The following is a 21,357-nucleotide window of genomic DNA, read 5'->3' on the forward strand; positions in this document are numbered from 1 at the left end:
TGCTCAGCATGCAAGTGACACTGAGTGACACAGAGCCCCACTCAGGTGGCGGCCGCTCTGTGCCGCGCACTGTGCTGGGCACACTGCAGCAGGGGCTCGTTTGATCCTCACAGTGTTCTCATGAGGCAGGTGCTGTTAGACCAAGAGATTCCTGTTTCTAACAAGTTAGACAAGTGTGTGGTATGAAGCTGACCCACAAACCTGGCTTTTGGTTTTTCCTAGTTTTGCGGTGTGGAAAACTCATTTCAGATCTGTGTGTTTTAATAATTTGGCCTCAAAAGTGAAAATAGGTTTTACAGGTGAGACACGTACTTGTGCTGTCTCACATAGCTCAATGACTTATCAGTTGGTGTGCAGAAGCGTAAGTTGGTTCTAGAATACCAGTTGAAAACACTACTGTTTATAGGGTCAAAAGTAGACTTCATTTTATGGTAGACTTTGTATTTTAAGTCATTTTGAAGTAAAACTGGTTTTTAATGAATTTTTAAACTTAAAGTGCATTTTGTAATTTTTTAAAATCACATATGCTACGTATATTTGTGCTCATATTATAGATCCACCCTGACTTGTAATCTGACCCACTCTATGCGCTCTGGCTTCTGTGACCTTCTAGGGTATGAAGCAAGTTGAATCTCAGCATTTTAAATGTCTCCAGTCTCCTCATTGTTAAGCCCAAACTCAATACCCACTCTGTCCTTTGTGCGTTTCTCCTTTCTCTTCATGGCCCAACTTCTGCAACAAGTTGTTTATGCCTGATGATAGACTGATCCCTCACTTCTTGCTCCAACCATGCCTCATTTCATTCTTCACCACAGTTATAGAGTAACTTGCACATTGCTCAATCCAGTGGCTACTTTTTTTTTTTTTTAAGTTTATTTATTTATTTGGCTGCACTGGGTCTTAGTTGCAGCTTTCAGGATTTAGTTCCCTGCCCTGGGATCCAATCCAGGTCCTCTGCATTGGAAGCTCAGAGTCTTGACCACCAGGGAAGTCCCCAGTGGGTACTTTAAAAACATTTTCCCCCCTTTTATTGGTCATGTGCTGCTGCTGCTGCTAAGTCGCTTCAGTCGTGTCTGACTCTGTGCAACCCCATAGACAGCTTGTACTTTTCTAGGTATTGGGATAAAGTGGTGAACAAAGCTAAAGAAAATGCCTGTCATCATGGAGCTTGGGCTTCAGGGAGTGTGACAAAGGATAAAGATGTAAATATATATAAAATATAATGTCTGGGTCACAAAGGACCTCATATCTTATGATTCTATTGATAGAAAATGTATAAAGGCAAACTGTAGGGTTAGTGGTTGCCTGATGATGTAGCGGTGAGGGGAAAAATGAGGAGTGATTGCTGATGGGGTGATAAAAATTGTTAAATAACATTGTGATGGTTGTGCAGCTGTGTATACACTAAAAAGCATTGACTTGTGTACTTTAGATGGATCAATTGTATGGTGTATGATTTCTATTTCAATAAAGATTTTTTAAAAAGGTCAAAAAATAAAGGTTTAAACCCTAACCTGGTAGCTCAGCTGGTAACTCTGGTGGGGATGGAGGTGCTGGTTTGGATAGGGAAGTCAGGGGAGGGAGGCCTCTGGATGAGGTGACGTCTGAACAGATATTTCAGTGATGTCAACGTCAGGCCAGTGATAACAGAGGTGGGAAAGAGGAGGAGGGTATATTAAATAAAATAGACCCTGAGCTAGGAGTTCACTTGAGTAGTCAAGAAGAGTGTGGCTGGAATGGAATGAGCAGGATAATGAAATGGGATGACTTAGGTCAGATCGTGTAGGGCCTTGTTGGAGTTTTTCCTTTTGTGCGGCAGTCACAAATCCAAAATCTTGTGATTACAACCTTACATTATTACTTGTCCTTTGCAGGTTGGCAGGGGTCTCTTTTCCCCTCAGTGACATTCATATCCTCAGTGTACCCGAAACCTGTAGGAAAATGGGCTCCTGTTTCTAGAAGGAAAGAGAAAGAAAGTGAAAGTCACTCAGTCATGTCCGACACTTTGTGACCCCATGGACTGTAGCCGGCCAGGCTCCTCTGTCTGTGGAATTCTCCAGGCCAGAATACTAGAGTGGGTAGCCATTCCCTTCTCCAGGGGATCTTCCCGACTTAGGGATTGAACCCAGGTCTTCCACATTGCTGGTGGATTCTTTACCAGCTGAGCTACCAGGGAAGCTCTCTAGAAGAAAGGGCAGACCTAAACAGTGAATCTTAGTTACGTACACTATTATATACTTTTTCCACATCACTGAGTAAAACTAAGGTTTCAGGAGGGTGGGCCATGTAACCAGTGGCGTGGAGCACCCCTCAGCCTTCCCTGTGGAATCACCTTTAGCTCTCTAAAGCGGTGCAGCCCAGCCCTGCATCGCTGCATCTTGCTCTTGTTCTGTTCCAGAAACATGTAGATGAATGCTGATTTTGATAACCTTTAATTTTGTTTCACTTTTTTGGCAATGACATGGTAACGACCCCATGTTCTGTTCTCCACCTCCACCTCCAAAGCCATTACTGGTTTAGTTCGTCATTTTCATTGTCCTCAGAACGCATTAACCCACTCCAGTGTTCTTGCCTGGAGAATCCCAGGGACGGTGGAGCCTGGTGGGCTGCCGTCTATGGGGTCACACAGAGTCGGACACGACTGAAGTGACTTGCAGCAGCAGCAGCAGAATGCATTTATCAGTACATATATGTGCATAGTGCTATATTAAAAACTTTGTACCTGAGAGCATTGCTTACTGATTGACCAGCTGGAGTTTAGCTAATAATAAAATACTTTTATTTTAATTCTTAGTGACAAGAAGAAAGAGGTGTATCTGAAATAGAAATAACATGGATGTTATGTCTTTTCTGCACCATCTTTTGTGGTTTTTTTTTAAGTTGGTAGATTGCTTTTGATTTCACCAGTTTTATTATCTTTTTATTTAATAATAAGGTTCTTTAACTTTGTGTGTTTACTAATTGACAACTTTGGTGGGACATGCTGCCGCTTTTTCCTCCCTGATGCTCTCATCAGAAATGAGTTAGAACAGAAGAAGGGGCTTTGGAATGTGAATTCTCCCCAGCTTGGCCACAACTAGTTACCTGACTCTGCCTGTGCTAGTTTTCATAGCTCAAAGGACAAAAGGACGTGAGCTTCCCTCACAGCTCCTGAAAGCAGTCTTGTTGGTTTTCCTCCTAGTGTAATCACATTTTATATAGAGGTGAGTTCTAAAGTCCATATCTAAGGTGAAATCACCAGTATTAAAAATATCACTGGAGGGATTTCCCTGGTGGTCCAGCAGCTGGGACTTAACACTCCCAATACAGGAGGCCCGGGTTCAATCCCTGGTCAGGAAGCTAGATCCCGCATGCTACAACTAAGACCTTGAGCAGTCAAATAAATAAAATATACTTAAAAAAAAAAAAATCGCTGGAAATACTTTCAGAAGGTGCCCCCTCCTTGCAAATTGTCTCTAGCACAGCGGTTTTTTCCTCCAGCATTAGGACAGGTCACCAACTCTTCTTCAGCTGAGCACCAGTTGAAGCAGCTGGCTTATGTTTCGGGACTGTGTTTTATGAAAAATACATCTCCTAAATCCTTGGCTCATACAGTGTTGTTAGGTGCATGTGGAGACTGAGCGGACCCAGCGACTGTCAGAGTCCTGTTGCCCGTCTCCCTGTCATTAAGTAGAGGCCTCAGGGCAGTTACTAGGACGATTGACTTCTCTTCTCTCTCCCTCTTCTTTTTGCCAAGCTGTTGCCCTGAATTGGTGTGAGTTAAATGTGGATGTCCTGCGGTCCCATTGTACTCTCCACTTTTGCTGCCACAGACCACCTGAAAGCCCTAATCATTTCCCACCTTGCTCACTACCAGTAGCCTTCATGAAACACCACTCTGAATCCAGGCCACATTTGCCGTTGGGCAATCTTTCTAAAAAAGGCTGATTTAAACACTGCTATGGCACCCAGGCTCATAGCAGTGCTTCCAGCATTCTGCTGTGCAGAATTAAGTACTCTCTGGATTCTGGTAGCGTAACTTGGCCTGGTGAAATTTCGTTCAGATCTCGTGCCATAGTCGTTTCACCATTTTCATGTGAAACAGCTGTACATGAGTTACCTTTGAGTAGGAGTGCTGGAGAGTGCCACGTTTATCTTATATTTGCATACCCTCCAATGGCCCAGTGGAAATACTCGTCCTTAGATTAACCTCTTAAACAGGGTTCGGAGCCACACTTTTTCTGCCCTGCCCTGCCTTTGAGTCTTCTGTTACCATGCTGCTTCTCACATGTGAAGATCTAGTGATGTGAATGCCCTGAAATACCAAAGCATACTGAATTTAAGTCTTGATGCCTTTGTCCCTACATTCATTTATTCCTTGAGTATTTATTGAGCACCTGATGTGTGCCAGGTATTGCTTTTGGTACTAGGGATATAGCAGTGGACAAGAGCAGGTTCTGGCCTTCGTGAAGCTTATATTCTAATGCTAGAGGAAGATGGCACCCAAATATGACATGAAGTCTGGTGGTACTAATGCCATAAAGAGAACTAAAGCCTGGTAATGGGATAGTGAAGAACGGGTCCGGTTTGTTGGCTCTGGCAAGGTTCTGTAAGATGGTGATGTTTCAGTGGCAACCTGATAAAGTGTGAGAGCAAGCCATGTTATTATTGGAGGAAAGAGGGCTCAGTGCAGAGAGAACAGTGTGTTCAAAGGCCCTGAGTTAAGAGCTTGGTTGGAGTATTCACAGGATAGCAGGAAGCTCTCTGTGACCGAGAAGAGTGAGTGAGGGGAAGATAGGTAAGAGATGAGATTGGGTAGAAGAGGCAGAGAACGTGCGGGGCCCTGAGGCCATAACTTCTCTTTAGCCTTGAGTGCCTTTCCCTTCTATCTGTAACTTCTGAGGTTGGAATTAATTTTAATTTGTTCCACATGGTAGCTAGTTGCCTTCTGCTTGCGGAATAATGATCTCTTCCCTATTGATTTGAAATACCATTTAATCGTATTAATTCTGTGTACTTACACATACACGCAACCATACAGACGTGCGTAGACATGTTTATTAGCTCTCTTTCAATGATTTGTCTTACTGCTCACGTACCGTATTTTATAGCACTGTACCTCTACACCAGGCCTTGGCAAACTACAGCTCATGGTCCAAATCAGGCCCACTACCTAGTGTCTAGAAATAAAGTTTTATTGGAGCACAGCCACACTCATTTGCTTGTGTATTGTTTATGGCTGCTTTTGAGCTCCAGTGGCAAAGTAGCTGCAGCAGAGATCGGATGGTCCACAAAGCCTAAAATATTTAAGATCTGGCACTCGTGCAGAGAGTTTACCAACCTCTGCTTTATATTATGTATGGTCGGATAGGGCCTGTTCTTCATTCTTCATTTTCAACAATTTCTTGGCAAGTCAAGTGTGTTTGTTCTTTTCAGGTGAACTTTAGAATCAATCTGCTAAGCTTGCCTGACTCCCTTCCCTTTCCCTCACCTCTTTTTGGGATGGGGAGGTGGGAAGCAGGGAGAATAGGAATTTGATTGCATTTAATTTTGTAGTTCAGTACAGGGTGAAGTGATCGTCTTACGATACCGGGTCTTTCCATTCCAGAAATATATCTCTGCATCTGTAAACTTTTATTGTTTCTTCACTTGAATGTTGCACATTTAAGTTTATTCCTACGTGTACTATTGCTTTTCGTTGCTATTATAATTGAGATCACCTCCCAGGTATATTTAACAAGTGATTATTTATGGCATAAAAGAAGGGTTTGAATTTTTATGTATTTCAATTGTTTCTGACCCTTTATGGAAGTAAACTCCTGTTAGGACTGTTAATTCTTGAAGTTGATTCTTTTGGTTGATGATGGTCATTGTCTGAACTTACCAGTTTTTGTTGTATTACTTATGTCTCTCTATATTGTGGGATTGTGTATACAAAGGGTAGTTTGGAGGAAGTGAATTTTGACCCTCTCAGTGGCATTCACTTTTTTCTGTTACATAGGTCACAACAAGTGATAATTATTTAAAAAACCCAAAACAAACCCCCAAAACTCCCGGAAAACTTTATGCCACATCAGGATTTGTTGATCATTTTAAAGAATACTCAGAAGATAATTTAGGCAAGCCGTTTATCAAGCATGCTGTGTCTTTCTGTGGAGCCATTTGTCACTTTTAATACAGAATGTTAGGTTTGCACGTCACACATGAGAGTCTAACCAGTGATGGTGGAGAGCCTTTTGATCATGGACTAAAGTTGACTTAACTGAGCATTTAGCCTTTAGAATTGAAATAGGAGCCAGAGGAGATTTTATGAGTCAGTTAGTGCTTTCCCAAATGCGCTTCTGTAAAGCATGCGATCTTCACCCTTAACATCTATTCCTTAAGGATGTGAAATCTATTTTAGATTTCAAGGTCTATTACTTGCCCTGAGCAGTGAACAGATGAACCATGAATTCAATACGTGTTAACCTTTGTGGATTTATCTTTTAATGCCATTTTGGTCTTTTTTTTTTCCCCCCCCGAATTTGTGTCTGCTCCTTAGCTTTTTACCTTGATGAAACTAAAGAAAAACTGTTCTGTTCATGCTGCTGGTTCCTTTTCTTTTTCCTTTTTTTTGATGAGGTGATGATGAGGTGGTTATGATAGTAGACACTGGGTATGGAAATAGAGACTTGGCTGACATATATTATGTGACTTGTGAAATGAACCTTGTTACTTTCATCGTCTGTAAAGTGAAACTTCATGTATAGAACTTTAATGCTCTTGTATATTTTTTTCCACTGCTGAGATATTCTTCCACCATCATTATGAAATCAGTTGGTGGTATATGAATGTAGACATACCATCATAGGCTGTAGAGATGTATCAAGCCGTATGCCTCTGTCACAGAGGCAGCTGCAGCTTTGAGATCTTTGATGTGGGGCTTGACTTGGATCTACAGAAGTAGAAACCATTGTAGGTGGTTGGTGTGGAAAATGGTATAATCTAATAGTGATAATATCTTTTATTGGGCACTCACTATGATCCACACATTACTCTGACTCTCTGCCACATCCAGGCATTGTAGGCTCATTCACAACTGAGGACATTGAAATTTAGGTTAAATAACTGGTGGATCTGAGATTCAAGCTAATTGTTAGACTCCAGAGTCAGGTTGTAAAGCTCAGAGTGTTATTTTGGCAGAAACTGTATGTGTGTGTGTAAAGACGGATTTAGCAATTTTAATTTGTTTAGATTCTCCTGTGTGGATTTTGGCAGTTGAATCAGCAGGTCTGGAGACCTTATTGCTTTGGTGATCTTTGGCAGACTCCTGTGTATCCTCAGTGAAGACAGAATCTAGATCCTTAAGTTTTCTGGTGTTTTTTTTTTTTTTGCGAGTCCAGAAGTTTAATTTATATATCAAGATATTACTGTAGTGTATCGTTTGTCTTCCAAATTTTAAATTGAGAGAGTACAAAAAGGGAGCTTATGGCTTGATCATAGATGCCAGGGCAGGAGGGGTGGGTAAGATTAAGTTCCCCAAAGCCTTTGTTACTGCTCCTAGCTTTAGAGCCCCCTACCTAGGTTTATGAAATAGAAGTATAAGTACATAAATACACACACGTATATATATATATATATTCAAACACCCCAAATGATTTAAAATCTTTTTCTGTACAGTTGCACTAATTAAGATGGAAAATCAAGGTCTGCACATATTTATGTCATCATTTACCTTAAATATGGCTCAACCATTCAGATTCTAAATAATTAACACTTGTCTGTATTTGAGGTCCTTCTCTGGTTGTCCCTCAGCCAAGCACTCTGATTCTTTGGACCACTCTCAATGGCTGTGCGTGTGGTGTCAGGCCGGGGGCTGCTGTTGGTCGGGCCAGCGCGTGCACGTGTGCATGTACACTTAGAGCCCGCTGCTCCTGACAGTGGTGTGTGTATGTCAGGGACTCTGCTGCCTGCTGGCCCCTCTGCCCTCCAGGCCAGCCCAGACCTGGATTCCTGGCACGATTTAGAAAAGAAAAGTGGAGCTTTCTAAATACTGGCAGGCAGGTCAGCTTGCTTTCCAGCCCAGAGAGTCCGGCTCAGCAGAGACAATTTGTGTTGTAGTGTTGGCTCCTTGCATCTGACATGCATCCTAAATAAATATTCCAGGAAAGGGTGATTTTTTCTCTCTCTCTCTTTTTTTTATCAGAATGGCATAACTTGGAAAGTTACAGTATCTTTTCAAGGTTACTTTCAGACTAACGTTTACTAATCGTTATAATAGTAAAGAAAAGGAACTAATGTAAATCTTGATATTTTATGAAACTGCTTCTATTGATGCTTATTCAAATATGAAAATAGCCGTCGACTTTTAACTCGTATTCATATAACCACTATGTAGGCAAGCATACTTTTTATGAAAAACATTTGAAATTGGAGATTCAAAAGCCAAACATAAAGTTTTATGTTGTGCGATATTGTGTGGTAGAGCAGCTTGACTTTGTCTTTTGTGTGTGATTTAGTGTACAGTCCTGAAGTTGTGAGAGATGGCAGGTGGAGACAGTCTTTGATTCTCTGTGAGTGCAAGTTCTGCCTCTGTGTTACTGGCTCTGTGGCACATTTTACTGTTGCAGTGCCAGGAACTATAGACCCCATCCCAGGGCCCTGGCCTCTCAGACAGGCCACTTTCAGGCTGGCCCTTTGATTTATCTGTATTTGTTAAACAGGAGGGGGAGGGGCTTAGATTCCATTTCTGCTCTATGTTGTGTAAGAGTCAACAAAATACGTATATTGTAAGAAATGTCAAGTGATTGAGATGCTTTCCTGTTTATTTTCTTGCCAGGAGCTTGTATTGTGCTAGTAATTCTGGGGAGGAGAAAGAGAAAGTGAATATGGTTCATTTGAGATCTGTCGTCTATTTGTGTTACTTAATTTGCCAGCATCAGTGGTATTTTTCTATTAAGCTTAAGTTCGTTGCTGATAGGATGTTATAACTACTGAAGTATTTTTGTTTTGCCTTACAATTCACATGAAAATTTCATGAACTGTATTGTAACATTTGGTTGGGAATTTAATTTTATTGTTAGACTATTTCTAGCAGATAGGTTGGTAGTTGCATGTTGTATCTTATTTAATAAGTATCAAATATAATGGCGATAGTATTCAATTGTATCAAAACATTTATTTCCACTTTTGAGCTTTATTTTTTAATAGTCTTTTTGCAGTATGGGAAATAAATGACACTGAATTTTCCCCTTTTTCTTTTAAAGACTTTCAGCTGAACTCTCATCTCTCAACACTGGCAAATATTCATAAGATCTACCACACCCTTAATAAGCTAGTAAGTCAATTTTTTAAAGACAAAGCTACCAGCTGTTCAGTTGTTTTAAGTGTATTTGATAAGAATTTAGATTATGGATATTAAGATATCAGCTGTTTATGAAAATACTGAATTTTAAAACTTGCTGTATGGTGTGTGATTTCTTGGTAATAATGAAAATATTTCTTGCAGAATCTAACAGAAGACGTTGGCCAAGACGATCACCAAACAGGTATCTATAAATGCTATCACTACTTAATTTTCAATAAACTTCCTAATAGTTATGAAGGAGAAATACTAGCTGAGACCGCTCCATGTTATTATAATACATCCCATTAGCAAGTTGTTCCTTGGTTGAGGATCTTTCTCAGGGTGTATGGAGGCAGCCATGCCACAGCTCCTTCCCAGGAGGAAATCTGTTCTAGGGCTCCAGTTTACAACGGAGTACTTCAGTTCCTTTAACGGGGTTGGGGATTCTCCCCAGTGGTTTGAAGATAATCATTCCTTTATTAAAGTATTTTAGCTTATACTAAAAAGTAGTGCAGTTTGAAAGGTTTTCCATAAATGCTTGTTGACTTGAGATATAAAATGAGTTGATAAGGAGATAGGAGTATATCTGTGTGTTTTGTATGGGTCCTGTGGATTTATGGGCTTCCCTGGTAGCTCAGACAGTAAAGAATCTGCCTGCAGTGTGGGGGACCTGGTTTTGATCCCTGGGTTGGGAGGATCTCCTGGAGAAGGGAATGGCTACCCACTCCAGTATTCTTGCCTGAAAAATCCCATGGGTAGAGGAGCCTGGCTGGGTACAGTCCATGGGGTTGAGAAAGAGTAGGACACAGCTGAGCAACTAACACTGTCTTTCACTTTGAGGATTTATGACCGGGAAAATTGAAAGTGGCTTATTATAAATCATTCTCTAGCCCTTTGGTTCTCCAACTCTAGCTGGCATTATAATCATGGTGGAGGGAGGGGCTAGTTTCAACGGGTTGCTCGGCTCCACCTCCAGAGCTCTGGGGTAGGGCCCCATAATTTGCATTTCTGACCAGCTCCCATGTGATCCTGATGGAGCTGGTCTGGAGATCACACTTTGAGAACCACTTCTCTAAACCGTGATGATCACAAAGTTCAGAAACTTGCACTTGATATATAGTTATGATAACTTCCAATGAAAGTTATTAAAATATATTTTAAAGTTTTTGAAAGTTACCACAGTAATATATGAACACATGCTTGTTAGAGAATTGTTAGAGAACTGTTAGCTTGTTAGAGAATAGCACAAAAACAAATGAAGGAAAAACCCATAACCCTCCTTTAGTATGCTGTTTTAATACTTACTCCTTCGGATATTTTTGTACCTGCATATGTTTTTATGGTAGTAGAGTAGTATTTTGTTTTGTTTTGTTTTGTTTTAGCATTGATGAGCTCACACTGTATATACTATATAGCATCGGTCTTTTTTTTTCATTTAATTTTTTTATTAAAAAAAATTACCTTGGAGGTTGTTGGGATTTAGGACTCCCTACCCTTCTCCTCCATATTGGTTCAGGATCAGTTGAAAATTAGGCATAATAAGATGGATATTGAACTAACAGTTGTGTTGGAAAACACAGCTTAGATGAACAGCAGAAATGCAGAAGCTTTGCAGTATTTCACCTTAATTAGACAGCCTTATACACAATCACTGCCATAGCCAGTAGAGCACCGCACACCTGGCCCACCTCTAACCTCTCATTTATGGCAGTGTGGGGTAGCAGCTTCTGCTGGCAGGCTGGGTGGAAAGGGAGTTCAGAAGGAGCCGGGCCCCTCTGCTCAGTTCCCCCCACCCCCCATTACCAATTAGATCAGACATTCCTCCTTCCAGGGAAAGGAGTAAGAGAAGGGGAGGTGTGTTTTAGAAGGTCAGGCCACAGAGGGTCCCTTCACCTGGTCTTTCTGTTTTAGTAAACATAGGTCAGGACAGTCAAAAACAGTCTCCATAATAATTTTAAAAGCAGTGTATGCACATGATTTTAAAAGAAGTGTCAAAAAGCAAAGGTTGCCATCCAGTTTTATGAGCGCCAGCTCCCATCCCCCGCTAGTACTACACCCTTGACTCTCCAGAGACAACTCTTATATTCTTGTATTTGTTTCCCAAATGATGATGATGATATATTTTCCCCCAAATACAAGTATACATTTATATATGCCTCTTGTTTTTGTCACTCAGTGTATCTTGGAGATCTTTTTATAGCACATTTATGAAGCTTTATTTTTAATGACTGCATGATTTCCTGTCTTGAGAATATATCATAATGTGTTTCTGTTGATGCACACTTAAATGTGTTTAACTTTTAGCTACTACCAATAATGCTGAATATAATTTTCAGAGCCAGTTCTAATAGTTAAGAAAAAGCACATTTCTGTTTTCTTATTCTGGAAAAATACATTGGTAGGCACTGGAGATTTTTTAAACTTGATAATTGTTTTGATTTTTTAAAACTAAATTTTTTGTTGGTAGAGTCTTTCAGCTATCTTTCCCTTGGCTATGGTAATGAAACATCTAAGTTTTGCCTCTTGTACACTGTTTAGTTACTGTTGAACTTTGGATTTAAGTGAGTATTGTTATTATAGTAATGTCACATTTAAATATTTAACCTGAATGTGGCAGTTTAATAACTGAGGGTTATAATTCAGGAATACTAAAGTGGAGAGTGTGTTTGGCTTCATACCTCCTCTTTTGCCCTTGGGGACAGTGGATGTGTCTGATGTTTGTATATGACTTGCTGGTGCAGTGCCTGGTACCTCATATGTGCCAGTCATTGTCAATTAGCATTAGTAATTTCTTAGAGTAGTCCATTTCATTAACATTTCCCCATCTGGTTTTAGCATCACTTGTGATTATCATATCTGACAGAGCATACTTGAAAAATTAAACAACATAAAATCTGTAATGTTTGGAAATCTGAGAAAGTTAATCACTGTAGTGCCTCTTTGAATCTCTTCGTTCAATGGTAGACTGAGCAATTTCTATACCAACTGTATATGGAAGAGTGAAACCAAGTGCAAGAGGCCAGGATCTTTCTCCTCTCTTTCTTTTAATAATTTTCTTTGATTCTTTCAGTCTTCCTACCACCAAAAAAAGAAAAAGGGGAGAGAGTGTGTACATTAATATTGGAGAAATAGCCCAAAATAGTGGGCATGAATTTAAAAAGCCAGAGAGGACCAATAGTAATAATAATAGTGAAGGAGGATGATAGATGTTGAAAGTCGTATTGTTTAGAGAGAAAGGAAAGGAAATTTTTTGGTCTTTAATAGTAGGATAAAAATTGCACATTTGGACACTAATAGTTTTACTCAAGCAAGTAAGTAGTTCAATGGTGTGTTCAAGAAAATGAAATAAAATATTTTGATACTGATAAAATGTCTTAAAATACAACCTATTTATCAACTTTGGAGGAGGAAATGGCAACCCACTCCAGTATTGCCTGAAAAATTCCATGGCAGAGGAGCCTGGTGGGCTGCAGTCGATGGGATTGCAAAGAGTCGGACACGACTGAGCACACTTGCATTTATCAACTTAAATGACTATACCTTTGTGACATTGTTCTGTGAAAAAGCTATATAAAAATTATTGAAGTGGCAGAATGAACATATAAAATGTTATTGAGTCAAGGCTATATGATACAACAGACTCATAATGATAATTCGATAGTGGGATTTTTGTATTGGAACAAGCATTTATTCTAAGTTTGGAAAAGTCAGAAAAAGATCTCTAATTGTATAGAGCTCTTATTTGAGGATGAAACTGGGCGCCCAATTTAATATGTCATAGGAGAATTAATTCCTGAACAGGACCTTTTTTTAACTTGAGGCCCACGAGCAAAATGATTAAATTTGAAAAAATAGCAGAGCAGCTACTTAGATACCATTTATTTGGAATAACATACTTAGTTAAATTATTATGAAAACAGCCAGCTGCATAGGCATTAAAAGGCTTTGTGGTTTGATCCAGGTGAACTCAATTTGCTGTTCAAAATTGATTTTTCTGGGACCAACTAGTAGATATGTTTAAAATGTTGCAGTATTTCTAATTGTTTAATATAAGAAGAAGAGCTACATTCTTTGACTGATTTATTTGAAAATATGGTCAGATTTATTTGAAAATATGGTCATTTAATAAACTAATTTATTTGTTCTCCTTAAACACTGAACCAAAAAGAAATGAACCTGAACTCAATCATTATAACCTTTGGTTAAAAAATGGAAACAATTTCTGTTGTCTTCCTAAGGATCATACAAACACTTCAGCATCAAAAGTGTTTCTAATGAGGGGAAGGTTTCAGAGTCACTGTCTATCTAATGGAGAGATATTGCAAACTGAACACCAGAATGTCTATCCCTGTAATGTGAAGGAGCCTGAATCATAGTTTGGGATTACTAGTTGAGATTATGCATCCCTTCATCTTCCTACTTCTTTGCTATTGTAATAAAAATGCCTTTCCTTTTTTCATAAGTACCTGCCAAACGTTTCTAATGAGATTTAAGATGGATTCCTAAAATCTTTTTCTTTCCTCTTTTTTCTTTGTTGTTTATTCAGTTGCTCATTCGTGTCTGACTCTATTTGACTCCATGGACTGCAGCACACCAGGCTTCTCTGTCCTTCATGATCGGAAGTTTGCACAAATTCATGTCCATTAAGTCAATGATGTGTTTAAGGCAAACATTGGAAACTTGTAACTCTGATCATTTCCCCCCAAAAAGGCTATAATATGATTGGAAGAGAAACCAGAATATTAACTGATCATTTCAAATGAATTCGTGGGTTAGTTAGCTTTTATTTGTTAATTATTTATTGAATAGGAACTTTTAGGAGCTCAACTTACCAGCCAGTTTTCTTATATGTCGAGTTGGGGTGGTAATAATACCTCTTAGATTTGTGATGATAACTTTGAAAGTGCTTTGTAGTTATTAATTGAAAACTTCAGCCTTAATATTTTGCCTCTTTACCTATAATGGCAGATTATTTGTACCTAAGTGGATACTTGTAGCAGGTTAAAATAGCTAAAGCTTCATTAAAACAGAAAAACATTCCATAAGATTCTTGTTTATATTATTTGCTTGCTAAATTTTCAGTGTAAAAATAAGTGTAATTCAGGTAGATTAAGTGATTCAAGTTCTGAGGCAGTAAAGTCTAAATTTAATGATACAGATAAACACAAATTTGTGAAACATTCATTTGGATTTAAGTGTCTTGATTATAAAAAGATATCACAGAGTTATTTTAAGAAGCAAACGTTCTCAAATATTTGTGTTAAAAAAAAATCCTACCTGCTAGGATACTTGAGTCAAGTGCTTGTCTTAACTGATAAATAGGGGGAAAAAAGTCTGAAATGGTGGTGTATTACCTATTCATAGTATTTCAAATCTATGGAAATGTACTGACTTTTTAGCAGAATTTGATTTACAGATGTTTTAGGAACACATTTATTTAACAAATATTTCTTGAGAGTCTACTATAGGATGTATATATATACACCTTATTACTGTATAATGATACTGTATTTGCTGCTGTGTCTGCACGGGCGAACCAGACAGAACCCTGCAAACCAAGGTGTACTTCTGTGCATGGACTTAAAAATCTTGAGTTGTCGCTTTTGCTTGGGTAGGATCCCTGAAGCCATAGTGGGGGTTTGGGGCTACCACACCTTGAGTTGTATGCGCTCTCTAAGTTTTTGCTGACTTGGTTCATGTCACCAAATTATTTTAGGTCACCTTGTTTTCCTCAGCATTAAACACTTGCTTTTGAGTTAGCTTGAAATTTAAGTCCTTGAGTTCCTGGATTCTGCCTATAGTGCTGTGCTGTGTCGTCCTCTGTGACTTCTCTGGGATGTGAGTTGGACACGTTCTTCCTGTGAGGTGGGGGTGAGAGGGTCGAGGAGCCAGTGGGTGCCTGAACTGTAGCAGGCGTCGGGACTGAGCAGACACTGTTTCATTGTGAAGGACGGCCCCCGATAGTCACTTACTTATGCCGATGATTAGAGCACGGCCCCCGATAGTCACTTACTTATGCCGATGATTAGAGCAGAGACATCTGAACAGGGGCCACGTGAATAAATAAAAGAACAAAATGCCAAATTTGAGATGCTTTGAGGCTAAAATATGAATACGTTTTATGCCAGGAAAAGTGATTTGTGAAACTTTTAACAGAAAGCGTTCATTAGTAAGAAAAAAAAAGAAAGTTGAAAAAGTTAGTTAAGTTATGATGGCAGTGTTTCCACGAAGAGGCAACGATAGAGGAGCTGGTGGTGGATCAGATCTTACTGGTGAATATTGGTGGAAACATTGTTTTAAATGATGGTCATCTTCCCACGGGCTGGGGAGAGGTGTGCATTTCCTCTGTGTTCTGCAAACACTGGTGGGAGGGAGAGGTCACTGCCGGACTAGATGCTCAGAACCTGACTGTGACCAGTGCCGGGAGACAGTGTCTCTCCTTCACACGAGCACATCCAAAAGGGAGAAGCAAGCCTCAAGGTTGCTCCTTTCAGAGAAGCGTGGCAGGCTTTCCAGCAAGTTGGGTCACACTTTTTTATTCTGTGAGCCCCACCCCGAGGCATTACTGGACAAGAATAAATCTTGCCTGTTGGCGGTCTGCAAAAGCTCCAGTCTCTGCCCCTCTCAGACCTCTGCGCGTCAGTGTAAACAGGACTGGGTTTCGCAGGGAAGACGGACGGGTATGTATGGTGGCAGCACTTGCTCCGGCTCTTCTGCTTCCTATTCTTGCTGCTGTTGTGAGAGAGATGTGAGGTTGTCTGGTGTCTCTGAAGAACCTTCTACCCCCACCCTGGTTGAGCTCCGGGAAGGGTGGCCGAGGGTCATCTTTCCAGCCTGGTGGGCTCTACCTGTGCACCGAGGAGCCAGCCTGGTCCAATAGCCAGCGCTGGAACCCCGCCTCACTGGCGCCATTGTCCTGGTTTGTTTCAGGAGAGATGCTTTTGGCTGGCCTCTTCCTAAAGTACATCGCCTGGAGGTGGAAGCCTGAGTATGTCCAGGATTTAGGTTCCAGTCCTTGCCCTTGTTCTTTTCATGTTGGAATCGTTAGCTACTGACATCTCTCTCCCTGCCTTCTGAACAGCCTTCTACAAAGAGCTGTCCATGCTTTGTAGATTGCTAGGTTCCTTCTCCAACCTTAGCCGCTCCGCCTCCACCCCTAGCTGCTGCATTTTACTGCTGCCTCCACCCACTGCCTAGCGCACTCCTCCCCCTCAAGCCTCCGGGAGGACAGTGCACTCACCCAGGTTTTCTCCCCACCCAGGTCCTCATCTTCTTTTCCCAGTCCCCAGCATCCACATTCCCCCAGGCTCTAATGGCTTCTCTGATAGCTCAGCTGGTGAAGACTCTGCCTGCAATGCAGGCGACCACAGTTCGATTCCTGGGTTGGGAAGATCTCCTGGAGAAGGGATAGACTACCCATTCCAGTATTCCTTGGGCTTCCTTGGTGTCTCAGATGGTAAAGAATTTGCCTATAATGCAGGAGACGTGGGTTTGATCCCTGGGTTGGGAAGATCCCATGGAGAAGGGAACAGGTACCCACTCCAGTGTTCTGGCCTGGAGAATTCCATGGACAGAGGAGCCTGGCGGGCTACAGTCCACGGGGCTGCAAAGAGTCGGACGCGACTGAGCTACTTTCACTTTGCCCAGGCTCTGGGCTCAGTCCCCTGCTTCTCAGCCTCTGCTGCTGTGGCCGTGTGGGAGTGACAGTGAGTGGTGGCAGGGAGCCAGGGCCTCACTCCTGGGCTGCCTGGGTTCCATCCTTGATCCCACCTGCTGCTTTCCAGCCACTGCTTCATCTCTCTGCCTGAGTTTCCTTATTTATAGGAATGGGGATGCCAAGGATGCCCTCCATCATAGGGTGGTAGTAAGGATCAGGTAAACATGGAGCACTGGCCTGAGCACATACCTTTCTTGTGAAACTCAGTTCGCAACATCTGTCTACATGTGATGCTTGGCACCTGAGCCCTTGCTGAGTGGATGTTTTTCCCTCAGAAAACTCCTGAGAAAGAGTTACCTCAGAACACTGCTGAGAAGGTCTCATTTTTAGATGGTGAACCAGAGACCCAGGATAGGTCATTGGCTGCCCAAGCCAACATGACCAGGTGAGGAGCTGGAGGTCATGCCCAGAGTGCAGAGCACTCGGCCCCTAGTGCCTGCTCTCTGAGGGCCAGGCCTCTCACCAAGGCCCTAGCGGATGAGCAGGATACCATTCAGAGCTCACCACTTAGCATTTCCAAGACCTTGGGACGTCTCTTGAATGCCTGATCCTTAGCTTTTCCCATCTGTCAGTGCGTGCCCTGTGTGTCATGCAGGGTTATTGTGGGAACCAATGACATAATATCTCTGCTAGTACTTGGGCCAAGATAGGGTTGTAATTGTCTTTTAATTTACAGTGATTTAAAACAATCTGAAGTGAGACTGTCTGGGTTTGAATTCCAGTTTTGCCACTTACCTGACCTCTTTCTGCCTCCATTTTCTTATCTACGTAGGCATTATTACTCTGTTTTCATAAACTTGTCATGAAGTTAAGTGAGTTCACACATGTAAGTGTTAAGAGCAGGGCCTGGTGCACGGTAAGGTCTCAACAGGTGTTCTGTGATAGTGTTACATTTTTAATATCTTTTACCAAATTGAAGTTATGTCTCAGAAAACTCTGACCATAAGACCAGAATCTTCTTCAAATGGCGAAACAAGCTAAAAAGTTCTAGGGAAGTTTTGCTGAAGATCATGTCAGGCTTTTGCCCAAAATCCAAATTGTATGTGTAACATTTTCTCAAAGAGGAACTAAAAACCATAGTTTCACCTTGTAGCATTTACAGGTAACATATAAACCCTTTGTAGCATAAACCGTGGAAGCTTTTCATTCAGTGGTGGTGTTCTTCAGAAGGGTTTTGACGTGGCAGTCCTTACTTTTGTGTTCTTCACTGTGTCTTGTAGGAAGTCTGCGGTCTTGCAGTTCTTCAGACTGCTTTAGTAAAGTGATGCCGCCGAGGAAAAAGAGGAGACCTGCTTCTGGAGATGATCTATCTGCCAAGAAAAGTAGACACGATAGGTACGTTGCAGAGACGGTGGATCCACGTTGATGGCATGCATGCCAAAGGGGCACACTGGTCCATGAGCCCAATGTGGGCCTTCCAAGTACACGAGTGCCAACTGGAATGTTGTTTTGGTTCTGCCAGGCAAACTTTCCAAGTGTAATTATTCCGTGATACTTAATGTGTGGGTTCATGAAATAAAAACGAATTAGGTAATCTGGGTTCTTAGAAATTTCAAGTTTTATCTTAGTCCATTGATCACCAAAACTGGTGTAGAGTTTCTTTCTTTCCTTTTAAGGGCTTGCTGTCTGTGCCCGTTGAGGACCTCAGGATAGGTATGTATCTGTTCTTTAAGAGGGTTTCCCTACCTGCAACAGGAGCAGGATTCCCATAGCTGCTTTTGCAAGGACCTGGGCGACGTGGCTGAAGGGAGCTGCCTGTCCCCAGTGCTCTGAGCCTGCCTGGAATATTAGCTGAGCTGACGTTCCTTCTCTGAAGAGTGAGGATTTGTTAGGAACCATGAAAAACAAGACTGTTGAAACCACTTCTCTTTCAGACAAGTGACCTGCTAATTTGGGTAACTCCCAAGGTCCGTTAGGTTTGCTTATTTTAGACATTTTACTCTTTCAGCCAGATTTTAATGGCCACTTTTGTTCTCTCTCTCTTTTTTAAACAATGAACAAACATCATAGTTTTAATCTTTTCTGCCTTTTCCTATCTTCCTCCATCTGGCTGTGTAAGTCATTTCACTTCACTGATGTGGCCTGAATTGCCATATTGATAATCAGAGGGATCAGATGAGATCTTTCTGCTTCTTTCTTGCTGTGATGTTTCATATACTACAACTCTTAGAGGGTTAGAGAGATGGACTCTGAGAACATGAAAATCGTGTCACTGTTCCTATCTCAAATGAGTGGAAAGTATTATCTGAGAAAACTGTAGCCGTGATTTAGAAGATAATCAGTAATCAACAACACCATTTCGACCAGTGATTCAGCTTTATGAAGCCAAGCTCCTTGACCATTTGGTGGTACAGATATGATTATCAAGGAATTGTTAAATTCTAGTTATCACATAGCATGGTTGTATGTAGCACTTACTATTTTTTCACTGTCTAAATTCTTTTAGCGTAATAAAGCCAGTTTCAAGTCTGTACAAGGCTGAATTTTCTTCACTAATTCAACCAGAACAGTATATCTCAACAGTCTGAATGTAGAAACAGATAATGAGAACTGAACAGTCTAATATAAAGCCATATTTTTAAAGCATTTGCAAAAATATAAAATAATGCCCCTCTTCTCACTTATTATTTTTAAAACTAGAATTATGTTTCCTTAAAATACAGTGTTTTAATACACACAAAAAAACTGGTAGTTGAGTTGCAGAAAGGTATGAAGTACTCTCATTGATAGCATTTCATTGGTCACCCAGGGCATGGGGAGCTAATTCTATAGCTGGATGATTTAGTTGAGTTTCATTCTTGGTCTTTTTTGGAAAAACTTTATTTACATACCACAATGTGTACAGTTTTAAGTGTACAACTTAGTAATTTTACTAATTTAAGTTAGAATTTTGCAACCATCACTAAAACCAGTTTTAGAAGATTTCTCTCACCCCAGTTAGATCCTTGATGCCCACTTACAGTCAGTCTGTCCTTATTCCCAGCCCCAGGGAACCACAAATTCACTTTCTGTGTCTTCATATTTGCCTTTTCTGAACATTTCACATAAATGAACCTTTGTGTGAAATGCCCCTTGTTTCTTTTTTTAAACTTAGCATAGTTTTTTTGAGATTCTTCCATGTAGTAACATGTATTATTTATTTTTTTCTGAGTGTTATTCCAGTGTCCTTTTTTAGGTAGAATATTATCAAGTAATTCAGACATTACAGTCTTATATAGATCTCCAGTTAATTGACCAGTTACAGACTTTGAGCTGAGATAGAAATGTCCAAACCCAGGACTAGAGCAAATCTTTTTGAACCCCTGGCCGGTATCCACCTTTGTTTCCAGGTGGTATGGCTGCTTTTTATAGAGGAAATACAAAACTAGTGGTTTGTGGTTTCAGTATCTTAATACCCTATAACATATTTGGGGGTTTTTTTGGTATGAAAACCCAGAATCTCTAATTAGCAGTATATACAGATATCCTGGTGAAAGTCTCGATCATGAATAAATGCTCACTTCAAAAGAATTCTGTGTAATACTATATGTTATGTAAATAAAAGCTGTATTCATAAATGTTCATTATAAATAAGGGATAAAACTTATAACTTTTCTGTTGAAATCACTATTTGTAATGATACTGCTTCTTTTCCCCTCCCCAAGTAGGGAATGTCTTGCTCCTCAGCCCCATGTCATCATGAGATAAGGAATTCCTGACGAGGGTCACAGCAGTGCAGGAGGAGGCCCTGTGCTTGCTGACTCAGTTCTCCAGCTTACGCACTGGTTCCACATGGGACACGCCAGGAGAAGGGCAGGAGCCAGGATTTCTCTGTATTTCTTTTTCCTGAGGTTTTTTTTCCCCTGGAGGCTTGTTCATAATTTGATGTTTCTTTTCATTTGCTTAACAAGTTCCTTGGAGGTCTCTCCTATTGCCAGGTTCTTCCTTAGACCGTGCCCTGTGCCCAGCCTGACTCAGATGACATGGGCATCAGGAGAACTTAATTCAGGAACACGATTGAATTCTAGGGTCTTCAGTTGAAGAAAACACCAGTGACATTTCTTGCTACATCTCACTATTGTTCTATAGTTGGTTCTGGCTGGAGAGGTAGAAAGGTGTATATCAGATACTTGTTCTGTTCAGTTTTTACTAGCTATTTGTTCATCAGAGAAAAACGTATATTAAGAGCTTACCATTTAATTCTATACTAGGTATGACTGTGTTTAAAACTATAAAGGTGAAGCTTCCAGATGCAAGAAGTGGAATATTCTAAATGTATGTGAAATACCTATTAACTAGGTATCTATTGGGTAAAAGAATAAAAACTGTTACTTAAAAAACTCAGTATCTTAAAATA

At 40.6% G+C, this 21,357-nt stretch overlaps 1 protein-coding gene across 6 annotated transcripts in view; it reads left to right on the top strand.

The window, feature by feature from the left end:
• The window catches only part of DCUN1D4 (defective in cullin neddylation 1 domain containing 4), an 81,940-nt gene that overhangs the window by 23,880 nt on the left and 36,703 nt on the right, over nt 1–21,357 (top strand). For 3 of the 6 annotated variants that reach the window (XM_070791422.1, XM_019962730.2, XM_070791423.1), the window contains 3 exons: nt 9,225–9,295; nt 9,467–9,506; nt 18,242–18,356. In XM_070791422.1, coding sequence (XP_070647523.1) covers nt 9,225–9,295; nt 9,467–9,506; nt 18,242–18,356 — 226 coding nt within the window. The other 3 variants (XM_070791424.1, XM_019962732.2, XM_070791425.1) reach the window with 3 other exon arrangements.

Source organism: Bos indicus, chromosome 6 (genome assembly GCF_029378745.1).
Source record: "Bos indicus isolate NIAB-ARS_2022 breed Sahiwal x Tharparkar chromosome 6, NIAB-ARS_B.indTharparkar_mat_pri_1.0, whole genome shotgun sequence".
Lineage (NCBI taxonomy): Eukaryota > Metazoa > Chordata > Mammalia > Artiodactyla > Bovidae > Bos > Bos indicus.